The 18,220-nt window shown below is 53.6% G+C and overlaps 1 protein-coding gene across 1 annotated transcript in view; it reads left to right on the forward strand.

Annotated features, from left to right (window-relative positions):
* The window catches only part of SIK3 (SIK family kinase 3), a 33,661-nt gene that overhangs the window by 7,521 nt on the left and 7,920 nt on the right, over nucleotides 1–18,220 (forward strand). Inside the window, exons 4-19 of the mRNA XM_031062412.1 lie at nucleotides 4,619–4,743; nucleotides 5,003–5,126; nucleotides 5,833–5,951; nucleotides 6,290–6,400; nucleotides 6,537–6,680; nucleotides 7,227–7,304; nucleotides 7,415–7,524; nucleotides 7,973–8,126; nucleotides 8,934–9,089; nucleotides 9,586–9,656; nucleotides 12,576–12,719; nucleotides 15,344–15,494; nucleotides 16,222–16,347; nucleotides 16,661–16,746; nucleotides 17,401–17,510; nucleotides 18,111–18,214. Of these exons, the coding sequence (XP_030918272.1) occupies nucleotides 4,619–4,743; nucleotides 5,003–5,126; nucleotides 5,833–5,951; nucleotides 6,290–6,400; nucleotides 6,537–6,680; nucleotides 7,227–7,304; nucleotides 7,415–7,524; nucleotides 7,973–8,126; nucleotides 8,934–9,089; nucleotides 9,586–9,656; nucleotides 12,576–12,719; nucleotides 15,344–15,494; nucleotides 16,222–16,347; nucleotides 16,661–16,746; nucleotides 17,401–17,510; nucleotides 18,111–18,214 (1,913 nt within the window). The remainder of the gene's footprint in view (nucleotides 1–4,618; nucleotides 4,744–5,002; nucleotides 5,127–5,832; nucleotides 5,952–6,289; nucleotides 6,401–6,536; nucleotides 6,681–7,226; nucleotides 7,305–7,414; nucleotides 7,525–7,972; nucleotides 8,127–8,933; nucleotides 9,090–9,585; nucleotides 9,657–12,575; nucleotides 12,720–15,343; nucleotides 15,495–16,221; nucleotides 16,348–16,660; nucleotides 16,747–17,400; nucleotides 17,511–18,110; nucleotides 18,215–18,220) is intronic.

The following is an 18,220-nucleotide window of genomic DNA, read 5'->3' on the forward strand; positions in this document are numbered from 1 at the left end:
AGGGGAAGCTGTGCTCCTGGAATTGTTCCCAATGTGCTGTGACAGAGCCAGAGGGCCTCAGTGCTTTGGGGCTTTGTTCCCTGCAGGGAGAGAAGCTGAAGCAGCTGAGCACACAGGCCCTCACTGCCTGCTCCTGGATTTTGCAGGGATTTTTTTTGTCACTAACTGCCCTTCCAGAGAGCTTCTTCCCTGGGCATTTCTGTCCTGCTCTAACCCAGCTGCATGTCTGTGATCCTCTGAGCATGAGACTGAGCCTTGGCTCATCTCTGGGGGGCGCTGACTAGGCTTGACTTTACTGGGCTTGGTGGGATTATGACCAATTGAACCAATGAGATTTAATTTAAGAGTTGGACTCAATCCTCATGGGTCCTTTCCAACTCAGGATATTCTGTGGTTCTGCCCTGGTCATCTCATTGCACGGGCTTTGGAAGTGGTAGATCTTGTACTCAGCATTTAATTCTCCCAGAGCCTGGGGCACAGCAGAGCACCTTTAGAAAGCACTTGGTCGCTCCCTCTCCCAGCAGACTTCCTGGGTGAGATTGTTGTCTTTTGCAAGGGTTTGTAACTTGATTTTTTTTTTTTTAAGTGCTGAGGGCTACAAAACTTCACTCTGAGCAACGTTACTTCTGGGACATGGGAAATACTCCTCTGTCTAGATAGCATCTTGAAGAAAGGAAACAGTCTAGCTCATTGTTGCTGTTCTCTCCTGTACCATCCTGAGGTGTTAGATTAGAGCTCAGCACTCGGTTTGTGGTAAAATCATCAGCAATTTCTTATGCTTCCCTCACACTCCATCTGTGGGGAGGGAGTGGGGAAGGAATAGGAAGGAGAGCAGGACTTCATGGACTTCCCTCTGGTGCTTAACAGTGTGAACCACGTCCTCCTTGGCACAGGGATGATAACCTGCTCCTCACTGTTCTGGGAGCAGCAGATAAGTGACAGAGGCATGGCTGATGAAGCAGGAGTGCAGCTCCTTGGAGAAGGAGTGCAGGGGCTGTGGAGCTCGGGGAGAGCTGCTGGGGAGGTCTCTGAGCAGCACTTTCTGGTGTTCCATGCAAAGGCTGCACTAATGGTTTGAGGCCATCTTGTGTTCACGGGGAAAATCCGCTCTGTGTGGAGGGGGAGGGTGCCTGGCAAACAGCAAGAAGTTAAAAACTAACCCAGGTGGAAACTGGAATTCAGCTGGATTTGCTGGAGAAATGTCCACATGAGCAGGCTGAGAAGCTCTGGAAATTGTGGAAGCCTTTTTTTAATCTAAGGGAGTTGGAAACTATTTTCCTTCCAAATCTGTGCTCCCAGAATGACTCCAGGAGATAGTCCCCACCCTGGTGGTGGCAGTGTTTGCCTTGGCAGGAAGATGCTGTAGCGCTTTGAAAAGTAGCCTGGAAAAGCTGATTTATGGTATAGGATTTTCCAAGTATTAACTTTTCTCCCTATAACTCATCAATTACAATTTGACACCAGTTCTTCCATTGTTTCAAGAGAAAAAAAAAGTGATAGCAACAGATCTGCTTCACAGCAGACCTCCCAGGAGAAATGCTACAGAAATGCACACACCAGTTACACTGGTGGACAATCAGCTGAACCTTCACTTATTGGGCCAAACCCATTAGCTGTGTCTAACTCAAACTTTGGAGCCTTTCAGACTCTCATCAGTGCAGATTTTCTGGCACTTTCTGCCTGATACCCATTTGCAGCTTTAAATCCCTTGCCTGGCATTAGGCAGGTGCCAGCTCCTGGGGTGGGCAGTGCTGCTGCTCTCACTGGTGGGCACTCTTTGGGCTGGGTTTTGATTGATTGATTGATTGATTGATTGCTGCCTCACAATTTTTCCATAAACAGCGAGATCCCAACGCCGTGACCCTCGTTCTCATTTTTCCCATGGATGCTTTTTCTCCAGTGTACCTTCTCAGAGGCTGAGTCAGTAGCTGCTGGCACTGTGTTCCCTGTGCTCCCAGCCCGAGAGTTCAGCCAGGAGTTGATGATTGCTAAACAGCCCGGCCTTGCTGGGGATGGTTTCAGAGAGGAATCTGATCTATGCATTGCTTTGCATTCGCTTTGCATTCGTCTGCAGGAGTCAGCTGCTCCTTCCCCTCCTGAGGATCAAATCCCTCTTGGGCAGGGACTGAAGCCACTCCCTGAGCTCGGCTCCAAGGAAACTTGAGGGACTGGACCCACTGTTTTGTAGCAGGGATGTTTGTTTTAAATATTTTCCCTGTATCACATCATTGTGACTCACCTTGCTGCTCAAAAATGCCTCTTTCCCTCTGCATCTGTTTGTGGAATGTGACCTGATTGCTCCCTGAGGATTTGGATTTATGCATGTCCTTGGCCATAGATTTTAAGAAAGTTTATTTAAGTTGTAATTTGTGTTTTTGTTTGGTTTAGATTTTGTGCTTAGTTGCTCCAGGGTTTTCAAGTCCTCCCATGAACTTTCTTTAGGTTTTTAAAGCCCTGCTGTTTTCCCCAGCCTTGACCTCAGTCCCGCAGTGCAGGTGGGGTCTGGAAGCCGTTTCCAGCCCGGGAGCAGTGTCCCTGTGCAGGATCTGCACCCTGCAGAGCCCAGCAGCCTGCCTGGCCTGCCCTGAGCCCAGGAGGGGCTGGGCACAGCAGCACCCCTGCCCAGGGAGAGGTTTCACCCTGAGCCAGGGCAGCTCTGGGACCCGCTGGCCCCGTTCCCTAGGGACAGACTCTGCATTTCCCCTTCTCCCCACCTCCTCTCCGTGTCCAAAAGAGCTGTGAATCCCTGCATGAATTTCAGCACCATGGGGAAGGGGTGAAGTTTCCCAGCCGACCAATCTGCAGGAAGCAGAGGAGGCTGCAGGAGGCAGCTGTTGCGTGTCTGTTCCGAGGCTGCGGTGCTGCCAGCTGGCATGGCACAGCCCTGGAATGGCACGGACCTGGAATGGCACGGACCTGGAATGGCACAGCCCTGGAATGGCACAGCCCTGCCCCTGCTGCTGGCACTCGCTGTGACCTGTGCAGCAGAGTGAGGAGCACCTCGGGCCTCTCACCTGAGCAGGGCTGGAGCTGCTCCTGGCTGTGCACTGCTTGGAAAATGCAGGTGGTTCCCCAAGGCCTGCTTGTGTGCTTACAAAGACAAATAAAAGTAACTAAACTAGGATAACTTGCTCAATATATGGGAAGTGCCAAAATTCCACAGTCACAAGGAGTTTATGTCTAAACCTGATACAAATGCTGTGTGTTGGGAAATACATCCAGTGCTGCAGCATTTATTGCTGGCTCCAGTGGCCGTAACTCAGGCACTTGTTACACATCCTACCTTGAACGTGAGACAGCAGCTCAAAGGCTTGCAGAGGTGGAAAAGACAATTGTGCAGCTGTGTGCTATTTCCCTGGAATTGTCCTCCAAAGGCTGACTGGGGGTTTAGATGGCTTCACTGCCAACAGTAAAAACCCAACGGGCGTGTAAGTGCCTTGTTTTGATTCCACAGTGCCTTTAAAGAACATTTACCATCTCTGCTCTGTTTGGAGGTGCGCTTGGAGCAGCCTGGTGTGTACTCCAGGTGTTTCCACAGGAGCAGGCTGCGTCAGGTATTCTCCACATGCATAAATCATCTCCACAGTGAGAATTTCCTCCCTGCAAAGGGACAGGGAGAAGGAATTTGGCTGTGTCCCCCTGGAGCTGAGCTGGCAGGAGCAGTGCCAGGTGGTCTGCTGGATTCTGCAGACGCTGTGCAAAGGAGGAGAGGAGTCACCTGAAATTAGGTCATGGAAAATCCTGTAAGGAGACCAGCAAGAGGGAGCCCGGACTCACCAGTTAGTGCATTCTGGGGAGTGCTGGTGGGATTTGCCTGCCTCTGGCACAGAGCTGTTGGCATCAGTGGTGATCCTCACTTGGAATTTGGTGTGGAACTGGTAGTTAATTGGTAACTAACTGGAAATATTGGGTAATCTTAAGTGTGTTAGAGAAAACATGTGAACACCTCAGAACTCCTCTCTGTGACTGTGATTGCTTCAATTCAATTAAGAAAAAAAGGAAGGGAACTTCTTTTTTTTTAACAAGAGCCAGCTCCCTTGTCTTGGATCCAGACTGGTTTCCTTGCCCTTTGCAGTGCAGGTCCCAGCTGTGAGCCAGGGGGAGGCAGATTAATTAACAGAGAATGCCATTAGTGCCCACATAAGCTGATGGTTGGCTGCCTGTGAGGTGAAGACCTTTCTCTTTCAGGATTTGTTATTTGCTCTTGGTGAAGGATTTGACTGTTGGTAGAGCTGCCCACCATAACCCTGTAGTGCTTTCTGGAAAAATCAGAATTCCCATTCTTTTTCCCTTTGCACTCTGTCCTTGCTGGCACTGCTCAGAGCTCAGGGCACCAGGGAGGTTTGGAGTTGCCACCTCTGGAGGTGTCCAAGGAAAGACTGGACATAGTACTCAGTGCTCTGGGCTGGTGAAAGGGTGGGGATCAGGCACAGGTGGGGCTCGATGACCCTGGAGGCTTTTCTAACCACAGTGATTCCATTTCCAGTGTCTGTGTACCAGTTACCCATTACAGGATGGTACGTGACCTTACCAGACTCAGCAAGTTACTGAAATACCGTTTGTTCAGGACAGTTGGAGTGAATCACATTCCTCTCATCGGTTCTCTTTGTTCTTTCAGATTTTGGGTTCAGCAACATCTTCACCCCTGGCCAGCTGCTTAAAACCTGGTGTGGGAGTCCTCCCTATGCTGCTCCAGAGCTCTTTGAAGGCAAGGAGTACGATGGGCCAAAGGTTGATATTTGGGTATGTGATGAGCCTCTTTCTCTCTGACTTTGATCTGATTTTTGCTGTGTTTGTTTGGCTTTGCTTCCCGAGCGCTCAGTACATGTCTTGGAGAAAAGCCCTGACACAGCAAAAAGCGTTTTCCAAAGGAACATTTCCCGAGCTGCATTCTGGCTACTCCATCCTGTATTTTCCCCGTGGGGAGGTGCCAGAAGCATGCCTTGCCCAGGGATGGGTTTTGGTTCAGTGTGGCGCTGCTGACGGGGTTTGTTTGGTGCAGAGCCTCGGCGTGGTGCTGTACGTGCTGGTGTGCGGGGCGCTGCCCTTCGACGGGAGCACGCTGCAGAACCTGCGCGCGCGGGTGCTCAGCGGCAAGTTCCGCATCCCCTTCTTCATGTCCACAGGTAAGGGGCTTGTCACTGCACCTCCCTCACGTTCAGCTTTTTACTGCATTGTGGGGCATGAGTTCCCAGCAACAGCCCCGTCAGAGATGAGCGTTTGTGTCCTGCTGCTGCAAAAACACTTTGATAATAAATCTTGGGTGTGAAAAGTGTGATTAATTTTCATTTAAAATCAGCCTAACAAAGAGTCACGTGGAGGTACTTGGTTGCCTGCTGTCAGGTTAAGGAACAATTTTGCGTGGAGTTTCCCAGCTGAAGACTTCCTTGCTTGCTGTCTTATCTGGGGAAGAGGTTCTCTCCATGCAGAAAATTCTGCTAAAATATGGAGCTTTCACAGCAACCTTAGATCCCAGCCTAGATAGGAGAGCCTCAGCAGTCCGTCTTGGTGACAGCACAGGTGTAATATGATGGCACAACTGTGCAGTGGAGAACATTCTAAGAGTCCTTTGCTGTCAACCTCCAAAAGCCACTCACATCAGGACTGGGGGGGGACAGGTGACAGGGCTCTGTGTAGCCAGAGTGGCTTCCCTCCTTCCATTCCAGGGGAGTCAGTGTCTGCAGCAGTGAGGCATGTTGGGAACCAGCAGGTGTGAAGTGCAAGGAGAAGCAGTATTTCTGTGAGGTGGCTTCCCAGAGGGGAGCTTGGAAAGGGAGCGCTGCAGCAGCCATGTCCCTCCCCATGGGTGACCCGGCCTCTCTTCCCTGGCAGAGTGTGAACACCTGATCCGCCACATGCTGGTGCTGGACCCGAGCAAGAGGCTCTCCATGGAGCAGATCTGCAAACACAAGTGGATGAAGCTGGGGGAGGCTGATGCAGAGTTTGACAGGGTGAGCAGCAGCGAGCAGGGTCTGCTCAGTGACTCAAACGGGCTCTGGGCACGTGGTGCTGCAGTGTTGGTTCTGCTCTTTGGGAACACTCATTCCCGGGCGTGGCCTTTCCCTTTCTCTGTCTCCTGGCCTTGCTTTCCACATCACTCCTTATCTATGTACATTTTTTATCTTCCCCTGTGGCGCTGGGAGCTTGGGGCACTGGATTTCAGATCGGTTGCCATCAGACCTCACGCCAGCTGCAGCCAGAGCCCGGTGCTTGGGCTCTTGGGAGCGCTGTGACTCATCGGTGTGCCTTTGGGAATGTCAGCTCTGACTGTGTGCCTGTGCCCTCACAGCTGATAGCAGAGTGTCAGCACCTGAAGACGGAGAGGCAGCTGGAGCCGCTGAACGAGGACGTGCTGCTGGCCATGGCGGACATGGGGCTGGACAAGGAGCGCACGGTGCAGGTGAGGCCTGGCATATCCTGCCTGCTCCTCTTGCTCATCAGTGCCTGTGTTTGGTGGCAGCTGAGCAGCCCCACACAGTATAAAATGTACTTTATCACTGTCCAAGAGGGGGTGACCGCTGTGCTGTGCCTTGCAGTCGCTGCGAGCCGACGCGTACGATCACTACAGCGCGATCTACAGCCTGCTCTGCGACCGCCTCAAGCGGCACAAGAACCTGCGCATCGCGCCCTCGCCCAGCATCCCACGCACCATCACCTTCCCCACCTCGGCCAACATCCAGGTGCATCCCCTCTGCCGGGGTTCCTCCAGCCCTGCAGGGCCAGCCAGTCCCTTGCCTGCTAAACTCAGACCCGCTCGGGGGTGCCCACACCCTGGCTGGGTGTCAGACGTTCCTTGTCTGAGAATTTGGTGTGTGCTTAGGGTGCCCTGTTCCTGAGGTTAGGAACAGTTTGTGCATTGGCTGAACATCCTTCAGACAGTCTCTGCTCGCTTAGTGACAGAGGGGAAGGAGCTGAGGGAGTTATTGGGAGCTGGAGTTCCCAGCCCAGGGCTGCTGTGTGATGCTTCCTCCCCACCTGTGCTGCTGATGGAGCAATGAGCACTTGCTTTGGGAGAGGCCAGGCCACAAGGGAAGCAGAAGAGATGCTGACCCTGCCTGAACAGAAGGAAGGGGGGTAAACGAGGCAACCTCTTGAGAATAAGCAGCTCTTCACTGGCTCCAGGGTCACCTCCCGGTTCCAGGTGCTTAGGGCTGGTGTTAATCCAGCAGTGTTTGTAAAGCAATGCTGTGTTTGTGTCTTCTGACCCTAATCTCTCCACTCAGCAGACAGAACAGACAGGCAACACCATGAACATCAACGTGCCCCAAGTCCAGCTCATCAACCCCGAGAACCAAATTGTGGAGGTGAGGCACATCCCCATGACCCCTTCAAAGCTCTTTTTCTGGCTCACATCGAAGCCTTTCCTTTGATCCTCATGTTGCATTTCAACATCTCCCGTGTTTGTCCTGCCCAGACTGATGGAACAATGAACTTGGACAGTGATGAAGGGGAGGAGCCATCCCCCGAGGCTCTGGTCCGCTACCTGTCCATGAGGAGGCACACAGTGGGAGTGGCTGACCCACGGTGAGTACTGCACTCCAGCCTGCCCATTCACTCCCAGCAGGTGACTTTGGTCCTTCTGGGTGTTCCTTTAAAGCTGCCAGTCCCCCTGCACAGCTTGGTCAGTATTTTAGATGGGGATGAGGTACTTTCCTCCTGCCCTTCCTGATCAGCTCTGGGTGAGCTGTGCTTTGGTCAAGGCAGGTGTCTCACCTGACCTGCACTGCTGTCATGCCCAAGGTGAAGTTTTTGTGATAAATGCCATTGAGGTTAATGCCCAAGAGCTAATTCTGCCAAATCTCAGCATGGAGGAGAAAAAAGGGACAAATAAAACCAGAGTGGCTTGGCTGCTCTGTGTGGCCATTTTCCAGAGCAGTAAGAAGCTTTTTGTGAAGGGAAGCTGGGTGTGCTGGGTCTGAGAGGAGTTTCCTCACATTATGGCTAATTCCCCTCTCCAAATGTGGCTGTACAGGACGGAAGTCATGGAAGACCTGCAGAAGCTCCTGCCTGGCTTCCCCCGTGTCACTCCTCAGGCCCCGTTCCTGCAGGTGACCCCGAATGTGAACTTCATGCACAATGTGCTGCCCAGGCAGAACCTGCAGCCCACGGGGCAGCTGGAGTACAAGGTACTGCCCACGATCCCTGCTGTGCTCTGTGCCCTGCCAGGTGGGAGCGTGTTTGTGCTCCCTCTGTTTGTCACTCCTTGGACTGCATAGGCCTCAAGAATTACTCTCTTTATGTATGATTCCATTTGGTTCTCTAAAGTAGGTTTAGATCAAATATTAGGAAAATATTCTTTACTGTGGGAGTGGTGAGGCACTGGAACAGGTTGCCCAGAAAAGCTGCAGATACCCCATCCCTGGAAGTGTCCAAGGCCAGGCTGGATGGAGCTCTGGGCAAGCTGGGATAGTGAAAGGTGTCCCTGCCCATGGCAGGGGGTTGGAGTGAGATGATCTTTAAGGTCCTTTCCAACCAAAACCATTCTATAATTCTTTGAAAAAGCTAAAGAATGAAAGAGCAGTGTAATATGAAATGAATAAATGGGTTGGGGAGAAGCAGGACTGTGCTGCCTGGCTTTGAGCTGCAGGTTGCAGCCTGCCTGGCAGCTAAAGCAGCGTGCAGGGAGCTGCAGAGTTAAACCCTGCTCATCCACTGACCCTGCCTGTCCCTGCCCCACATCCCTCGAGATGCTGGTGACATCCCTGAAGCCCAGAGGGTTTGTCTTGCCCTGCTGGGTGCCCTGGGGCTGTGCTGGGTGGGTGACAGTGCTGTGTGTGTCGGGTGACAGTGCTGTGTGTGTTGGGTGACAGTGCTGCGTGTGTGTTGCAGGAGCAGTCCCTGCTGCAGCCCCCCACCCTGTAGCTGCTTGTCTCCTCCTGCTGAGCACCTGGGGCTGTGGCAGGGTGCCTGATGGTGCTGTGTGTGTGTTGCAGGAGCAGTCCCTGCTGCAGCCCCCCACGCTGCAGCTGCTGAACGGGATGGGCCCGCTGGGCCGGCGCGCGTCCGACGGCGGGGCCAACATCCAGCTGCACGCACAGCAGCTGCTCAAGCGGCCCCGGGGCCCCTCACCACTCGTCACCATGACGCCAGTGAGTAGCACAGAGCTTCAAATATCCGCTCCTGCAGGCAGAGGTGGCTGTGCCCAGGTCACAGCAGGCCTGGTGCTGCAGGGATGTGCCTGCTCGCTGCCCAAGGTTCTCCTGCTCCTCTTGCAGGACTTGCTGTGCTCTCCTGGAGGAGGCAGGTGGGGCTGTGTGCTCCTCTCTGGAACTGACAGTGTTTGTGCACTTTTTAATGGTTGCTTTTGTCCTTTGCTGATCCCATGGAGAAAACCCAAGTGTCCATCTCGGGCATGTTCTCGCTCCCTGGGTGCATCTGTGTCAATGAATTCCCCAGCAGCAGGAGCCCTGCCCAGGCACTTGGACTGGGGAAGGAATGTTGGAAGGGGTTCTTGGCCAGGTTTCCTTGGTGCTGCAGAGGAGCCAGCACACACCCCTGTGGAAGCTTGTTTGGGAAGATCAGGTGTCCCCTGTGTGGAGGGGGCTGTGCTGGGTGTCCTCCTGAGCCGTGGCTGTCTCTCCACAGGCTGTGCCAGCTGTCACCCCTGTGGACGAGGAGAGCTCCGATGGGGAGCCGGACCAGGAAGCTGTGCAGAGGTAACTCCCAGTTAACATTTGCCCTTCCTACCTCCACAAGGCTCACCTTGCCTGTTCCAGAGCTGATTCAAACACAGCCACCTCTTCAGGGCACCACTGTTGATTTTACAGCGAAGGCTCAGCACCTCTCCTGTTCCTCTGGGTGTTGATTACTGTAGGCAGTTGCTCCTCTGGCACTTCTGGGTGCTTGCAAAGCTGGATTCCCCTGAAATGGGTAGCTGATTGAGCAGTAGGTTCTCCAGAAACTCTTGGAACTGCTAAATTCCTTTGCTTAGTGTGCACCAGCATGCGATCCACACTAACCTGCCGAGTGAGTGCCGAGGGATTCCCCTCCCTGCTGGGTGCTGGAGGTGGGAGAATCTCCTCTGTGGCCTTGGGTGCCAGTGCAGCAGCTTTTGTATCAAGACATGCAGTAAACATCCAACTCTGATGCCTCAAACAAAATGAGCTTGCTGGAATTACGGGTACCTCTAGCTGCTAATTTTAGCATCAGGCCTTAAAATAGTCTGCTCCAGTAAGGGAAGCATTATTAGCTCTCAGGCTGGGAACTTCTGTTCTCTGTGTCTGCTCTAAACACATTGTAGGAAGTGGGTAGAATGTGCTTGTACTTTCTCAGTCCATGAACACACTAACCATGGCCTTGCTAACATTTTCTTAGGAGCTTTTGCATAGTTTCCTCTCTGCTAACCAGCTGGGCACTACGTGTGGTGGGTGCTCCTGCTTCTCACCTCAAACTGGAAGAGCTTTCTGGATCCCCCTTTGTACAGGTCATCACCTGGGTAAGGGAGTGGCTCCTCAGGGGCTCACAAGGGTTCAGGCTGGGGGTTGTCGCAGGCAGGGTGACACTGGGGTGGGTGCAGATCATGCTCCAGAGCCTTGGCCAGCTGTGCTCCTCTCAGTGCTCCCAGGGATCCGTGGCTGTGAGCAGTGACAGGCTGCGCACTGAGACTCCCTGTGCATACCTCAGCCTGGAAAGTGTACTTGTAGCCTCAATAATAGCTCCAACAGCCATTAACAGTTCTAATATAGGGCCAGTAATGTCCTCTGACAGCACCTCAAACAGCAGGTGGTCTTCTTGGCTGTGCAAACATAAATCTCATTCTTGGCAAGGGCATGCCTGGACATCTTACCTGGGCAGATTTTCACTATTCTAAACCTGAAGGTTTCAGCTGAGTCTTTAAAGCACTAGCTCAGCTGGAAACATTTTGAAACCCCTGTGCAGTGTTTTGCAAGGCACTGAAATGTTCAGATCCCACTGAGAACCAAGTCCCCTTGGACTCAGAGATCACTTCACTGCTCTCGACAGCGCTGCCCTTAGTTCTTTCACAGCACATGTTCTTCTTCCACCAGATGGCCTTGAAAAAGCACCATCCAGGTTGTGTGTTAACTTGTTCTCCACCCCTTGTGTTGCAACATGTCAGTAGTCATCAGAGGAGAAGGGTAAATAGCATTAACATCAGGGACAGATGCAAATATTTAGCTTCTCAGGACACTGCCCCAGATACTCTGTTTGCAGCCACCAGTGAGCAGCTTTTGCCCTCCTTAATCTGACCTTGAAAGCAGAGCACAGTCTTCTCTCTGTTCCAGGGAGCAGTCACATCTCCTTTGAGCTTTGGGAAACTTTCTTCCACCCGAAACGCTCTTAGAGCTCATGATTGGATTGTTCCCTGGAGGGCTGAAATAAAATGATCTTAGCAAACCACAACAGTAAAGCTCTTTGGGAACCTTTCCCTGTCTACATCAAATGATTCTTAAACAGCTAATGGCACGGGCTTTGGCGGGGCACCATGGCACTGTTAACCTGCTGCTTCTGCTTAAGTGGCTTCAGCAGCAAACGGAGGCTGGGTTTGGGCAAGTCTGTGTTGCTTGCTGCTCTTTCTGCTTCCCGGGGGCAGTAGCTGGGTAGAAGAGCAGAGGTGAGGGTGTGCAGGTGTCAGTGCCTGAGTGGAGCCTGGCCTGGTTACCAGGGCTGCTTCACAGGGCACAAAGGGTTCAGCTCATCCCAGCGGCCTTGAGCGGGCACAGCCTGGTGCAGTGCCAGCCCTGGGCAGGGGCTCCAGCCCCTCTCTGCCAGCTCAGCTGTGCCAGGAGCAGCAGGCAGGCAGCAGCTCTCAGCATTGCCTGGCCCTTCCTCACATCCTTGCCGGAGCAGAGCTCCGAGTTCCTCCTCCCCGGTCTTTGGGGGCTTTGCAGGAGACCTGCAGCTCTTCTCCAGCGCACAGCGGCCTTTTGTTTAAGCTGTCTCCTCCCAGCTCAGGTGTGAGAGGCAAGCCCAGCCCTGGTGCTGGTGGATCCGGAGGGAGGAACCCTCTTGCTGCTCGGTTCCCGTTCCCTGCGCATCCCGGGCCATTCCCGGCTTTGAGCAGGGACTAGATGGCGCACTTGGACCGGGCTGGCACAGCCCTGCTCAGCCCAGCCCTTGTCCTGCTCCTCGGGCAGCCTTCCCCTGCTGGGACAAGGTGGCCGCTGCTGGTGGCCGGAGCCGGGGCGGCGCAGGGTGGCTCTGAGGAGCCAAGGCTCCCAGGCGGAGCAGCAGCTCTGCTCTGTGCCCAGCTCCTGCTGGGTTATCTCTGCCCTGGCTGGGACACAGGGACAGTGAATCCCTGCTGAGGCAGGGGGGTATTCCCAAAGGGACATACCAGCATTCCCCTTGAGGTGAAACGTGGCTTTCCTGCTGGGAAGAGCAAACGGCTCCTCTTTCCTTCCAAGGCTGGCAGTGGAGCAGCAGCAGCTGCAGCTACACTTGTCCCCCAAGCACCGGGGAGCCAGTGCTGTGACGGGCATGGGCAGCGTGTCCTGAGCTGTGTTCTGAGCACTGCACAAGCTTCTTCCTTCCCGTGTTCTCTGGGTTATCTAACGCTCCCTGTTTTCGGAGTACTCCCATCAGTCTCTTATAAAATGTGCTCCTGCTTGTTGCAGATACTTGGCAAATAGGTCAAAAAGGCACACTCTGGCCATGACCAACCCTACAGCTGAAATCCCTCCAGACTTGCAGAGGCAGCTAGGACAGCAGTCCTTCCGACCCCGGGCTTGGGCTCCACACCTGGGACCCGACCAGCACCGGTGAGTAACGGCACCGGCCGGCCGGGCGGCTTGCTCAGGAACCCTGCCCAGGTGGCCCTGGAACGGAGCACTGAGGACATCCCGCTGGCAGGGAGGGGTGACGAGGAGGAGCAGGGACAAAGAGCAGACGCACAGAGCAGAGGGTGTCTGACCCCCTGCCTGCAGGGACCAGCAGGAACCAGCTGGCTCTTCCCTCCAGTCCCGCTTTTGTGGCTGGAAGCGATTTGCTGGAATGGCTGCCATCACAGAAATATTGGGAATAAGCTATTTTTTTTAGAGGAAAGCTTTTCCCTGTGTAATGGTAGGCATCAAGGTAGCAGATTTGCTACAGAACATTTTTGGAGGCAGATGCAGGCAAAAGATTGCACCAAGAGTCATCCACAGCAGAGCTTAAAACCCTCACTGTTCTGCACCAGAGTTGTGTGTTCTGACTGCAAAGTCTCTGTGCAAAGCTCCTCGAGAGTAATTTCATTTCTCACCTGAACCCTTGATGGGAATGATGTGAGAAAAGGAATCTGGGTGGGGAAGGAAATAAAACAATCAGAGTGTTTGGGAAAGGGGGAACTTTCGAATTAGATCTAAATACACTCAGGATATGTGGGAGGGACAGTCCTGATGAGGTGTTAATGTGATAGAGCCCTTGTCACAGCAGCCAAATGGAGACGCTAATGCCACAGAGGGAGCTTAAATTCCTCTTAACAAAAAAAAAAAACCTCCTAAAAAATGCTTGAAAGTGCTCTTGACACCTCAGTGCTAGGAGCAAACCAGCTGCACACTGGGGTTTGCTGCCTCTTGGGAAAGCAGCGGCTGCCAGGCCAGGCTGGTGCTGCTGTTCAGCCCCTCAGGCAGCTCACAGTGGCAGGCTTGACAAAGCCCTTTTTATTGGAGCCACAGACCTGCTGAGCTGAGCACGGATGTAATCAGCAGGGACAGGTGAACTCTGAGCAGACTGAGACAGTGCTAGTGCCACGCTGGAGCTGGAAAACCAAGATAAGCACCTCTCTGCCCTCAAGTTACTCTTCAGAGGTGCCTGGGGGATGGGAAGAGCAGAGGGGAAACATTTCTAGGGCCACAGCTTGATAGGAAGAGGAGTGCAGCTTGCAAAACAAGCAGAATGTGCTGTGTCCTGCTTTCAGGATTGCTGCAAATCCTAAAGGTAAGCCAAGTCCCTCACCACAGCAGGAACGGAATTTTTACAAGACTTTAAACACACTTACCCTGTAAATAACGTTGGTGTCACCTCTGGCTCTTGGCTCTGGAGTCCTGAAGCTCTTGCATCATGAGCAGGGTGGTATCTACTCGTTCCACTCTTGGTGTTGTAACGTGCTGTGAGCCTGTCCTGTGTTTTTCCTGTGAAATCACAGAAATTTCATCTGACCATGGTCTAAACACAGTGTTCCACAGTGAGTTCATTACATACCTGGCACAGAAATTAGCAGTCATTGTGTAAATAAATCACATTATTGAACGGCAGGTGGGTTTTATTTTAGTCCTTAACCTATTTTAAGCCATCTTATGTATGTTCTTATTTGTCACGTTAAATGTCTGAAAGCAGAATTGAAGTCCAGCTGTACAGGGAAGTGCAGCTGTTCTGCCTTGCCCACACAGGTTTCAAAGCATGATTTTATCTGTAGCTTCTGCTTTCCATCAATGCAACAGGAGAACAAATGGATCAGGATAATAGATGGGATGGCTTCAAAAGGCAGGAGCACGGCTCTTTCCTTGGAAGGAAGCTGAACTATGTCCTCCTAAGACAGAGACAGGGACAAAACAGAGCCCAGCCTGCTGGAAGTGGTGCAGCATCAGTCACTTGTGACAAGGGGAGCTGGAGCAGGCCCTCAGAGTGGCCTCTGGAGCTCAGGACCGCTCCAGCTGCAGCCAGGCGGGCTCCTGCTGGGTTTGGTGTCAGAGGTGCTGTAAAGACCACGTCTCCATGACCTTCTCACACACTAAGGCTGCTGCTGGAGCCTGTGCTTTAAATGCTGCTTGCTGGGTTCTGGAGGTGGCATCTGCAGAATCTTTACAAAAAAATCCTTTAGTGATGAGAGGAAATCCTCCCTGTGAGGGTGGGGAGGCCCTGGCACAGGGTGCCCAGAGGAGCTGTGGCTGCCCCATCCCTGGAGGTGTCCAAGGCCAGGTTGGACAGGGCTTGGAGCAGCCTGGGCTAGTGGAAGGTGTCCCTCCCAGGCCAAACCATTGTCTGTTTCTGTGATTTGCACAGAAATCAGGTTCCAGAGATAGCACTTGCCCGGAAGCCATCAGGGCAGGCAGAGCCCCAGTTGTTTATTGTGAGGCATGTTGTGCTGAGTGTCTGCCAGGTTATCTCTGCTCCTGATAACACAGATGGCACCTAATGGCAGGGCAGGAACTGAGTGATAATGAGGAGCCCCAGCTTCGGGAGAAAACAACTGAAAAAAATCTGGCTCCCTCTGATGGCAAAGAAACCTCATTGAGAAGGGGAAGTGCTTGAGGTGCCTTGGGCACAGCTTGGTTCAGGTGTGCCCATTCTGATTGCCCAATGTGCAGCACCCAGCACCTGGGAGGCTGGTGGAAGTGGAAAGCCTGTGCTGCAGTTTGTGTTTTGGCTGGTCACACGTCTGTAACCCCCTTCCCCCTGTGTTCAGTTCTATTTACAAGGACTCCAACACTCTGCACCTCCCCACCGAGCGCTTCTCCCCGGTGCGGCGCTTCTCCGACGGGGCCGCCAGCATCCAGGCTTTCAAAGCCCACCTGGAGAAGATGGGCAATAACAGCAGCATCAAACAGCTTCAGCAGGTGAGAGGGGGCTGGGGAAACAGCCTCCACAAGGAATTCTTACTGCCTTGGCCTTGCTGCTTCAGGAAACAAAAGAGGAATCTTTACACCCTGGGGACTTTGCAGGGTTTGTTCCTGCCCTGTGTGACTGCAGCAAACCCCAAGTGTCCTCTGGATGTATGAGCTGTTCACCTGCAGCTGGGCACCTGGGGGGATTCCTGCCCCCTCTTTTCTGGGGAGAACCATCATGCTGTGCCCACCCATGGGTGTGCTGCCTGTCCCACCAGCGCTGTCAGACTGCAGCTCCTGCTCTCCCACATTTCCTCTGGCAGCAGTTTGGGGCTGTTCCAGGGTGTCCTGGGAAAGGGCAGCCCCTGAGTGTGTTGTGGGATATTCCCTGCACAGCCAGGCACAGCTTGCCAATGGCTGGAGCAGGATTTGGCCCCAGGACAGGCCTTTCCCCTTGCAGCACAGCACGAATGAGATGCTCTCCTCACCTTGAAGTGTCGTTCCCAGAGCTTGCTGCCTGCATTAAGGGAACACAGCAGTGCCAGCTCAGTGTCACATGCACCCGTTGCTTTCCTGGCTTTTTGCCACGTCCCTGCACACCTGATTCTGTCAGAGGGAATGGATTAGGTTTGCTTTGCCAGCTTTTCTCAGAGGGGTGGGCTGCAGAGTGTGCCATTCCCACACAGCAGGGTGCTGTGCAGCAGAAGGTCATTTTTGGGACGTGCTGGATTCCTTGCAGGAGTGTGAGCAGCTCCAGAAGATGTACGGGGGGCACATGGACGAGCGGACGCTGGAGAAGACGCAGCAGCAGCACATGTTGTACCAGCAGGAGCAGCACCACCAGATCCTTCATCAGCAGATTCAGGTAGTGCAGCCCGAGCCAGAGCTGCTGAAGGCTCAGCTCTGTTTTCCTGTGTTGCTGCAGACACAACTCGTGAGCGGGTCCCGGGGGGATTGAGGGAGGGGCGTTTGCTGGGCTTGCTGTAGCGGGAAGGCTGAAGGATTTCAGCAGAGATGTTTGCACAGCTGCTGTGGTAGCTGTGGCAGCCAGGGCTGCAGTCAGGGACTGACACTCAGTGAATCTGGATATGTCCTGCTTCACCCAGCCGTGTTTCTAAATTTACTGACTGAGACATTGACTGCAAACACTTCTTGTTTTCTTGTGGTGCCTGGTTCAGGACTGTATCCGGCCTCCCCAGCCATCTCCACCCTTGCAAGCTCCATGTGAAAACCAGCCAGCTCTGCTCACTCACCAGCTCCAGAGGTAAAGAAATGGCTTTAGGACAGCTCTGGGTTTGACTCTTTCTGAAGCCCAGGGATGAGCTGACACACTCAGGAGAGGCCAGGCTGAGTTGGAGGTTTATGGAGTCAGAGTGGCACTGCCAGTTCCCAGGTGAATGTGCCTGGTCCTTTGGGCTGGATTCTCTCAGAAGGACTTTAGAATCAGAGAAATCTGTTCCAAAGGCACAGACCTGCTTTGAGCAGAGAATTGACAGTCCTGCCTTTTGAGTGGCCTGAAGCTCTCTCATGCTTCCTTGGGTGTCTCACACCTTTCCAGGCCCTTGGTGAGCTCAGCCTCCTTGCCCTCAGCACCCTGACTTGTGGGTGAGGGAGGCTGTTATGGGAAATGACAGCAGGGTGTCTCACCAGGTGCAGTGACTCAGGAGGTGAGCCTGCAGTGTCCTTGTCCCCAGGTTTCTGTGGTAGGCACCAGGTCATGCTCACTCCCTGTGTGACTTGGACAAGGGAGGTGGCTCTCAGAAGAGAAGCCAAGCTGCAGAGACCTTGGGATCCCCAGCAAGGGCTCTATGGTGTTTATTTTGAACAAGACACAAGTGTTTGGCATCAGTTCTCACAGTTGAGACAGCATCTTGACAAGGAGCAGGCCTGGTGAGAAGGTGCTTGTTTCCCTGCGTAGGTTACGGATCCAGCCATCCAGCCCACCCCCAAACCACCCCAGCAATCATCTCTTCAGGCAACCCAACAGCAGCCCGCCCCCCGTGAGCAGCAGCGTGCTCCAGCCCCATGGTAAGCACTTCTGGGAGCTGGGCAGGGCCGTGGGATCCCATCAAACCCTGCAGGAGCAGCCTGGGGTTGCCAGGGCTCCTTTCCCCCCCAGCCCAGGTCCTGCACAGTTTGGTGATGATGTAGAAGATTCTCCATCTGGCAGCAAGGGCTGCTGTTACCAGAGCTCGCGAGGAGCTGCCAGCTGGAATGTGCTGTCAGGTTCCTTGTCACAAGATCCTTACTTATCTCTCCCAGGGGTGGGGAGGAAGGGCTGATATTCTCAGGTTTATGCAAATCCCCGTCAGCTCTGCAGAGTTTCTGTTTTGGTGCAAGGGGCTCTGGCTGTGACGCTGGCACAGCTGGCACAGCATGACAGAGCACCCATATGGACACGTACTGGGCTCCCAGCCTGGCCCAGAGTCATGGAATGAATCACAGCATGGTTTGGGTTGGAAGGACCTTAAAGATCATCCCTCTCCAGCCCCCTGCTACGGGCAGGGACACCTTTCACTAGCCCAGGTTAATCCAAGCCCTGTCCAGCCCCTTGGGGAATGGAGCAGATCTCGCTCCCAAGCCTCGCCCTGGGCTGGCAGAGATGCTGAGTGTCTTTGTTCCTTGCAGGTGCTGCCTCCCAGTCCCAGTTCCAAGGGATGCCATCCCACAACACAATCTTCCCGCAGTCGGGTAACTGTTCCCCTCCCCCGGCCATGGGGCTGACGTGCCTGGCCCTG

This window comes from Geospiza fortis, unplaced genomic scaffold (genome assembly GCF_000277835.1).
Source record: "Geospiza fortis unplaced genomic scaffold, GeoFor_1.0 scaffold183, whole genome shotgun sequence".
In the NCBI taxonomy this organism is placed as follows: Eukaryota; Metazoa; Chordata; class Aves; order Passeriformes; family Thraupidae; genus Geospiza; species Geospiza fortis.